Raw genomic sequence first — 8,810 nt, forward strand, 5'->3', positions numbered from 1 at the left:
TATTGGATCTATATATACGATTTCTAAGCTACTGCATGCAATCCGGTCTAACGAGCATTCCCATTCTGGACACGTGTCAAAATCAGACTCGATCAACTACGAAGCAATCTACGAGGGCGCGTGTCAGACTCCGAGGTACCCTTTTCCGTCGTTTTGCTAACTAAGGCTTCTCAGCTGATCCACTCCGAGACCTCTCTCCTCGGCCCGTCCCCCACTTTCGGAAATTCGAAACCCTAAAAAATTAGGGCTTTTCTTCCACCAAAAATTCCTAGAATTTGAGGAATCGGGACCTCAATCGAAGGCTACAGATCGTGTAAGGTTCTGATTAGGGATTTTGATCTAGATTCCAGAAAAAAGGAGATTGAATTAAGGCTTGTTCCCGATGCTTTCTCTCAGATAAAAACCCCTGTTTTTTTGCAAGTTTTCCACCTAAATCGTTGGGGAGAGAGGGGGAGAAAGGGGGAGTGAGACGATCGGGAGCCCTAGACGTGGGATGGAGCGGTGGAGCACTCGGTGAGTGCCCAAATGCACATGCCGGAGCCAGTCCACGACGTCCGCGGCGGCGGGAGCGGCGGTGATTACCAGATGCAGTACGAGCAGGAGCCGGAGCTCGAGGTCCAGCCCAGCAATGGCGACGATGGGCTGGAGGGTCCTCTCAGGTGAATAAAAACCTCTTTTTTGGCATTTGGTAATTTTCAAGTGAGCTTAGAGCAAACGATCTTGGGGTGATATTTTGAAGTCTGCGGATTGGTTTGTTATTGTTTGGGTTTTGTCAGGGTTTAAATGTCTGTAGTGGTCCTGGCCGAAAGGGAAATTATGAGAATGCTTGTTGTTTTGGGTTCGTTGTTTAGATATCACCGTATGAAAATTAGCATATATTGGAACTATGAATTAATATGATATTTCGGGGGTATTTTTGCATAATGAATTGTTTAAATGGCGTATGCTCTTAGCTTCCTAATTCCAGTGGCAGTTGAATTGAGAAGTCTTATTTTCTTGAGCTTATAATTGTTTATCTTGGTGTCAGTGAACATAACATTTCTATGAGGATGACGTATTATGTTGGATTTGATTAGCCTATAGATGCATGGCTGCAATTTGACCATGGAAATTAAACCTAACCTGAAAGAAATTCTTGTTTTGTTTCCTTGTTTTTAACCATGATAGTGCACTTTTATTGAGCTTTAAGATCGTTTCTTAATCTTCTATGCAGATGCCTTCGCTGTGGCATCAGTGCAAAGGCAACACCACACATGCGCCGTGGCCCTGAGGGGCCAAGGACTTTATGCAATGCATGTGGAATTGCATGGACAAAGGTAGATACTTAGAGCTCATCCTTTCTTTTTCTACTATATAGATTTGCTAGTCTTCATTTCTCACTTGTTTCAATTTTACATTGTGTACCATAACAGTTGCCCATGTATCTCAGGAGCTATAGATTGTCTGTTATTACAATTACAAAATTAAGAAAATTCAAAGATTTAATAGGAATACATGTAGATCAGATATCTGGACTGCCCTAGTCTGGGTTTGCCAAACGACACATGTCGGTGATGTTAGAATCATTCTCCTGATGTAAAATAGCAAAATATAAAATTTAAAGTTTTGTTCTTTGAGCATGTGTGCTTATACTTGTCTCAGAGAGCCTTTTCATGTAGCACATCTTGGGTACTTAGGGATAAACCAGAAGTTCCGGATATTAGGAGAAAACCCAAACTTGGGTGGAAAACTATCTAGGTCTTACACTCTGCCATATGCAAGTTGAACGAAACCTAGATACAAGGAAATGATTAAGCATTGCCCTTCCCCTTTTGATTCTCCGATCCCCTTCCTGCATGTGTATGTGAGTAGATGTTATCAGCTTAGTGTAAGTGTGCATAGTTTGTATCAGTATGCATGAGACTGTTGACATGCAATCATCTCATTAGGTTTAAGCCATCCAGACATAGTTAAGTTATACCATTCATCATCATTCTAAAACTCTCTCTCTCTCTCTCTCTCTCTCTCTCTCTCTTTGTCTCAATATTTACTAACAGAAATATCAGTGAGCTGCATTCTTGTTAGTTTAATTTCCTCCAGATTTTGTTCAAAATACTATTACTGGGAAAAAAATAGGTCTTTAAGTTCTTTATCGTTTGGCAGTTTCAACTAATGGAAGATGAGCTTTATTTGTATAATATATTATTAGATATTCCGCTTATGGTAAAGAGAAAGCTTCCTTTCTTATTTTAAGATTCACCAAATGTAGGGCTGTCAACGAGCCGAGCCAAGCCCAAGCCTGGGAGAGCTTGGCTCGGCTCGTTTCACAGAAGCTCAGGCTCGGGCTTGGGCTCGGGCTCGGTAACGAGCTCTATTTTGGGCTCGAGCTCGGGCTTGCTTGGCAAAGCAAAGGCTCGGGCTTGAGCTCGTAAAGCTCGTTTCAATTACGAGCTCTAGAATGAGCCCGAGCTCAGGCTCGTAATCGGGCTCGAGCTCAAGCTCGGACTCGATAACAAGCTATTTTTTTCTATGTGAATAGATTTTTATGAATTATGGTGCTGAAATAAGATTTTTCAGTGAAAAACTAGAGCTCGTTTGGGCTCGTGAGCTGCTCGGGCTAGGGCTCGAGTGTAAACGAGCCTCATATTGGGCTCGGGCTCGTTAGACTACCGAGCCGAGCTCGAGCCAAGCTTTTACGGAGCCGAGCCCGAGCAGCTCGGCTCATTAACAGCCCTAACCAAATGGTTCCAACAGATTTTCGACCTTCTTTGTTAGGATTTTAATTGAATGTAAAAGAGTTACATTAGTAGTCTTTTGTGCTCTAGTCACAACCTTAACCATTTACAAACAAGCTATGTGACATCTATTTAGCATTTCGCATGTTCTCCATCCACACTTATATATATATATATATATATATATATATATATATCAAATATATCAATAGGAGTGAATCATATAAAACTCTTCTTCCAAAATGTTTTAGGAGTCTCCAACTAGAATTGTACATACTCTATCTTAGAATAATTTGTATGTTCTGAAGGCTATTGTATCATATGAATGGGTATCGAGAATGAAAAAAGAGTGCACATATTTTTGAGTTCCAAGTCATTTTCTCAACTTTGTTACTCTTGCATAAATCATTGATGCAAAGTCTAGATTTAGGTCATGTTTGGCATTATTGTAGGTAATAGAGCTTTTGTCCTTTATTGTTTGCTGTTTGGCAACTACATTTTTAAAATGCTGAACTTTAACACCTATTTGCTAACCAAATTGAGAAAGTATTTTTAATATCAGGCAGCGACAACAAAGGATATTGCATAGTACTTGCAATTATTGTTTGTGCTAACAAAGTCTATTATTTTAAAGTATTCTTAATTTATAAATTATTTATTTTGATATATTGATCTGAATAATAAATAACAAATTTATATATTATATAGTTATAGTATAATAATATTATAATATGATTATTATAATATAACAGTGATAGTAATATAAAATTATGACAACATAAGATAACATAACAATATTATATTATATTTTATTAGTATATAATAATATGATTGTATTATTATATTATATTATTATTGTACTATCAGAAACTATTAGCATGGGCTTTTTCATCTTTGCAGAATTTTTATTGAATTGAAAATAGTTTTTTTCCATCAACTTCAAATTGGAGCTTTTGCTTAATAGATATTTTTTAGCTTTTGGAGGAGGTAGAAAACTGTTTCAAATTTTTTACCAAACATCTCAAAATTGCCTAAAAGAGCTTTTGGACTTTCAACAAGCCCTCTTTGGAGGGCCAAAAGCTTTGCCAAATGGGACCTTAGTTTGAAGATTGCTTTCCATCTTCCTTTTTTTTGTTAAGTCAGATGGATCATACAACTCTAGTATGGATGTGTCCAAGAAGTTCAAAATACAGAATGTCTACAAAGTGGGCTGGAAGAGTGCCAATCATGTCCCATCTGATGTCCCCTGAGTGGTTGGCCACATAAGAAGCCACCTACTCGGCTGCACTATTAGCCTCTTGATTACATCTCCATCCTTCATCATGATTAATATAAACTATACAGGTGAAGTAGCTATAACTTTCTCCTTTGTATCAGACAAATGAGTCTATGTTTGGCACTCCCACCTATATTATAAGGGCAAAAGAAATGAAAACAACCTAAGGCAAACATTTAGTTAATTTTGTTTCGAATCCAAGCATGTTACTTAATAATAGAGCATCTTTTATGCATAAATGGAGGATAGGAAGGTATAGCAAGAAGAGATTGTAAGGAAATTTGTGGAAATTCCAAAGGTGAAGGCTCAACATTTGAAAGAGAGGTATGTGTCCCTAGGGGTGTTAGAATTGGAAATAGGTGATCTCCTTATCTCGAATGAAAGATATTAATAACCAACTTGATTAATAATCTCCTTATCTCCTTATCTCTTTTCCGTCAATACGCCCTGCAATTTGTACTTGAATTCGAAGGGCGGATCCTCCCGAGCCCAACAACTGCTGAGACGAGGACAAAACTATGAGATACCAGTACCAGAATGAAGCAGAAGTAGTGTATTAAGCAAGCACGCAAGCAGCCTTCCGCCCAGATTAGGAACCTGCGGTAAAAGATAAGCACAGCTTGTGCTTGGGCTTTACCAAGATGAAAACTGGCTGTAGATTATAGCAAGAAGAGATGCTTAGGGTAACTAAGAAAAGTCCAAAGGTGAAAACTCACTATGCAGGAAAGAACGTGATGCCGGAAAAATAGAGGAGAAAGACAACAACGAACACTCCAACACCAACCAGGAATTTCAGAATAGTGGTTAACCCAAAATCTCCAAGAATAAGAACAATAGATCGATAAAAACTCACCATCCAAAGAAATCCACTTAAGGGATATAGAGTTTGATGGGAAAACAAACTCACCACCCAAAGAAATCCACCCTAGGGATATGGAATTCTAGTGATCGCCACTCACAGACAATCTCCTTGAGATACAGAGCAAGAACACGCTGACCACCCAAAGAAAAAAACCTAGAGATACAGAACACCCAAAAGAAGAAAAACAACCCAAAGGCTTAATTCCTTAATGCACTTAAATTTGAACTAAATTCTCTCTGAAAACAAAACATAGGGCATGCCTTTTTATAGGCACGTTTGGAATGCTTTTTAAGCAATTACAAATAATCCTAAACTTAGGGAGAAAGACAAAATGCCATAAATAGGCGTTTTAAAATTTGCCTTTGCTTAGGCATAAACCAAAAATAAATTGCCATAGAAAAAATTTCTTTTTACTCCTTAAGCACCTGTGTCTTCCTTTTTGGCTCTTTAGGCCGAGTTAGGGGTGCTAAGAAGCAAGAAACAGCTAATATCTATATCTTAAATAAAAGATATCAAGAACCAACACTGATAACTTGTTTGTGATGAAGGGTTTAAGGAGAGGTTCTTCCTTTTTTATTATTTTGAAGAGAAAATATTACCTTTTGTGATTGGTTTTTTCGAAGACAGAAAATTGGAAAACATGGATCTCCTTATATGGTTGAAGGGAGTATTTAATGGCTACATACCATACAATATCAAATATTGTTAGTAGTGTAAAGTTTTATCACCTTATGGTTTGAAGAGATTGGGTAAAAGCAGTTAAGTTTGTATAACCATTGCCATGTACTCTTCTCAACTTTGACTAGATGGTTACTAAATGATTAAAAAGCAATGAGACTTGAGTATATGCAAAAACAAATTGCTGCATCCTGCAAGTTCCTAATTGTTATGGATGGGGGTTTATTCATTGAATCCTGTTTGAATGTTTCAGTATGTACCTCTTTGTTTATTTCTTGATAATTCTGGAAGACATCAGTTTAAGTATCCACTTCTCCATGATATTTTATGAGTGACTTGGCTAATTCTTTTCTAAACTGATCATTTATTCTAGAGTTTGTATAAACAGGGAAAAATGAGAAAAGTAATCGACTCTGTTGCTGCTTTAGATGATGCTGCAATTGCAAAATTGGTGCCAGAAATTGATATGGAGTTTGAAAGTGAAGAGAAGGCATATGAATTTTACAATAGATATGCTGGACATGTAGGTTTTAGCGTAAGAAAAAGCTCTTCAGATAAGTCTTCTGAAAATATTACTAGATCTAGGACATTTGTATGCTCAAGAGAAGGTTTCCGTAAGGACAAAAAAGGAGCAAAGGAAGTTAAAAGGCCAAGGCCAGAAACAAGAATTGGATGCCCTGCACGCATGACCATTAAAATTACATCAACTGGTAGATACCATGTAACTGAATTTATACCAGACCACAATCACCAACCAGCACCCCCTTCAACAACTCACATGTTAAGGTCACAGAGGATAACCACTGAGCTTCAAGCTGTCGAAGCAGATATGTCAGATGATTCGGGAACAACACCAAGATCTACCAGTGAACCAGTGGGAAAACAAGTTGGTGGTCCTAGATATGTCAGTTTTCTTCCTGCTGATTACAAGAATCATCTCAGATCAAAGCGTATGAAAGCCATGCAAATGGGTGATGCAGGAGCTGTATTAAAATACCTACAGAGTATGCAGCTTGATAATCCCTCCTTCTTTTATGCCATCCAGGTTGATGAGGATGATAAATTGACCAACATTTTATGGGCAGATTCAAAATCTATAATGGACTTTAACAACTTTGGTGATGTGTTGTGTCTGGACACTACTTACAAAATATATGGATATGGTAGGCCCTTGGCACCATTCCTAGGTGTGAACCATCATAAGCAAACAGTTATTTTTGGCGCAGCATTGATTTATGATGAATCTATAGAATCTTTCAAGTGGTTGTTTGATACTTTCAAGATTGCCATGCGGGGAAAACAACCAAAGACGATTTTGACAGACCAGTCTATGGCAATAAGTAGTGCAGTAGCTGCAGCATGGCCAGGCACAAGTCATCGTCTTTGTGTGTGGCATGTCTACCAGAACGCTGTCAAGCACCTTAACCATGTCTTCCAGGGTTCTAAAACTTTTGGAAAGGACTTCGGCAGATGTGTTTATGAATACGAGGAAGAGGAGGAGTTCTTATTGGCATGGAGAGCAATGTTAGATAAGTATGATCTAAGAAATAACGAATGGCTTGGCAAACTATTTGAGGAAAGGGATATATGGGCTTTACCTTATGGTCGGCAGATATTTTGTGCTGACATGAAAAGCACACTACAAAATGAAAGCTTGAGCAGCGTGCTAAAAAAATACCTGAGTCCACAATTAGATCTCTTGTCCTTCTTTAAGCATTATGAAAGAGTAGTGGATGAACACCGCTATGCAGAACTACAAGCAGATTTTCATGCAAGTCAAAGTTTTCCAAGAATACCACCTTCTAAGATGTTGAGGCAAGCTGCCAATATATACACACCTGTGGTGTTTGAAATTTTTCGGAGGGAGTTTGAGATGTTCATGGACTGTATGTTATACAGTTGTGGCGAAGTTGATACAACATCTGAGTACAGAGTTGCTGTCACTGAGAAACCTAAAGAACATTTTGTTAGATTTGATTCAAGTGATTGTTCTGCCATCTGCACTTGTAAAAAATTTGAGTTTATGGGGATTCAATGTTGTCATGTTCTGAAAGTACTTGACTTTAGAAATATCAAGGAGCTGCCTCAAAAGTATTACTTGAAGAGGTGGAGAAAGGATGCTAAGTCAGGAAATGAGGGAGACAATCGAGCAGTTGCAAATGATGGTGATCGCAGGTCCCCTACAAGTTCATCATTGAATGTTCCAGTGTCATCATATGCTCAACAACAAGGATTTCATGGAATGAGTCAATTTAATCAAGTAAGTTTGCTGAAGTACATATTCTGAAGAACCTCTATGCCTAGCATCATGTCCATTTGAAACTGATGCCACTTAATGGATTGCAGGATTCTCCAGTCTCTGATTTGCAGCCCAACTCATTTCATGGGAGCACTCAGTTAGCTCAGGTAAAAACTGTAAATACCATGGTGTACTATGATGTTTTGAGAAAGTGTCATGCTCCACATTACGGTAGCTTGGTTCCCCTGTTGGACTCTAAGCTAGGTTGCTTTGTATACCTGAGGAATGTTTGATGCCTTATAACCAGGAATAGAAGCTTGAAATATCACGTTACCTGTAGTTTTAGAAATAAAATAGAAGATATGTGCTTCATGACCATGGCTTTATATAAGAATGATTTGAAGTTTAGATCATTATTGTTGATTGATTAAGCACCTTGCAGGGTTACACAGCTCCAGACATGCACTCCCAGCCATTTCTTGGGAGTTCCCATCTGAACCATCAGGGCAATGACCCTGGTCATTGAGACGTTTCAGTTTGGCCCTGGTGTTTTCTTTATGAAGTATGTTTTGCTACTGTCAAAGTTGTTAAAATTTTGGTTCTGTTAATTAATGTTAGTCACCTAAAATTTAGATGTCAGATTTCTGCATCCTGGGAGGATAGGTTGAACATTGCTTGAATATGTTGTGCCTTTCTGTTTGCAGGTCTTTCTTGCTCCAGGATATCACAATTTCAATGAGGAATTGGGCTATAGAAGGTGTTCTGATGTAAACTATATTGCCTCAGATGACTGTTGACTGAAGTTTTGTATTCCAATCAAGTTGAACTGTAGTAGGTTATGTGTGAGGCAGAACACCCATTTGACCTGCAAATAGTAAATACATCGCCTGCCTGTTGATGGGTGATGATAGTGTTACTTGATAATGCTTTTCTGTATTTTTAGGTTTAGTATGAATGTATATGGGGAATGGTCAGGCCATATTTCTATCTATTAACTTATAGTTCGTAGCATTAACTTCCTGTTCTAAGTAACCATTCTCA

The 8,810-nt window shown here is 38.2% G+C and overlaps 1 protein-coding gene across 5 annotated transcripts; it reads left to right on the forward strand.

Annotated features, from left to right (window-relative positions):
- Positions 1 to 155: 155 nt before the first annotated feature.
- On the forward strand, positions 156 to 8,810 carry LOC103702292 (protein FAR1-RELATED SEQUENCE 5-like). 5 transcript variants are annotated; one of them, XM_039127182.1, is made up of 6 exons: positions 156 to 313; positions 397 to 659; positions 1,214 to 1,316; positions 5,904 to 7,790; positions 7,877 to 7,936; positions 8,474 to 8,810. In XM_039127182.1, exons 2-6 carry the CDS (start codon positions 526 to 528, stop codon positions 8,564 to 8,566), a joined length of 2,277 nt encoding a protein of 758 aa, XP_038983110.1. In that variant the 5' UTR covers positions 156 to 313; positions 397 to 525; the 3' UTR covers positions 8,567 to 8,810. The 5 variants fall into 5 exon arrangements, with proteins under 5 accessions (XP_038983110.1, XP_038983109.1, XP_038983111.1 ...); XM_008784648.4 differs by adding an exon at positions 8,212 to 8,331 and having other exon boundaries at positions 157 to 659; positions 8,474 to 8,789; XM_008784658.4 differs by adding an exon at positions 8,212 to 8,315 and having other exon boundaries at positions 157 to 659; positions 8,474 to 8,789.

This window comes from Phoenix dactylifera, chromosome 6 (genome assembly GCF_009389715.1).
Source record: "Phoenix dactylifera cultivar Barhee BC4 chromosome 6, palm_55x_up_171113_PBpolish2nd_filt_p, whole genome shotgun sequence".
NCBI lineage: Eukaryota > Viridiplantae > Streptophyta > Magnoliopsida > Arecales > Arecaceae > Phoenix > Phoenix dactylifera.

Bases quoted from the DNA above. Each gene is read 5' to 3' on its own strand.
- LOC103702292 (XM_039127181.1), top strand. From the start codon at position 526: ATGCACATGCCGGAGCCAGTCCACGACGTCCGCGGCGGCGGGAGCGGC. The intron at 1,317-5,903 runs GTAGATACTTAG...CATTTATTCTAG, and splicing joins GTGGAATTGCATGGACAAAG to AGTTTGTATAAACAGGGAAA. The intron at 7,791-7,876 runs GTAAGTTTGCTG...AATGGATTGCAG, and splicing joins GAATGAGTCAATTTAATCAA to GATTCTCCAGTCTCTGATTT.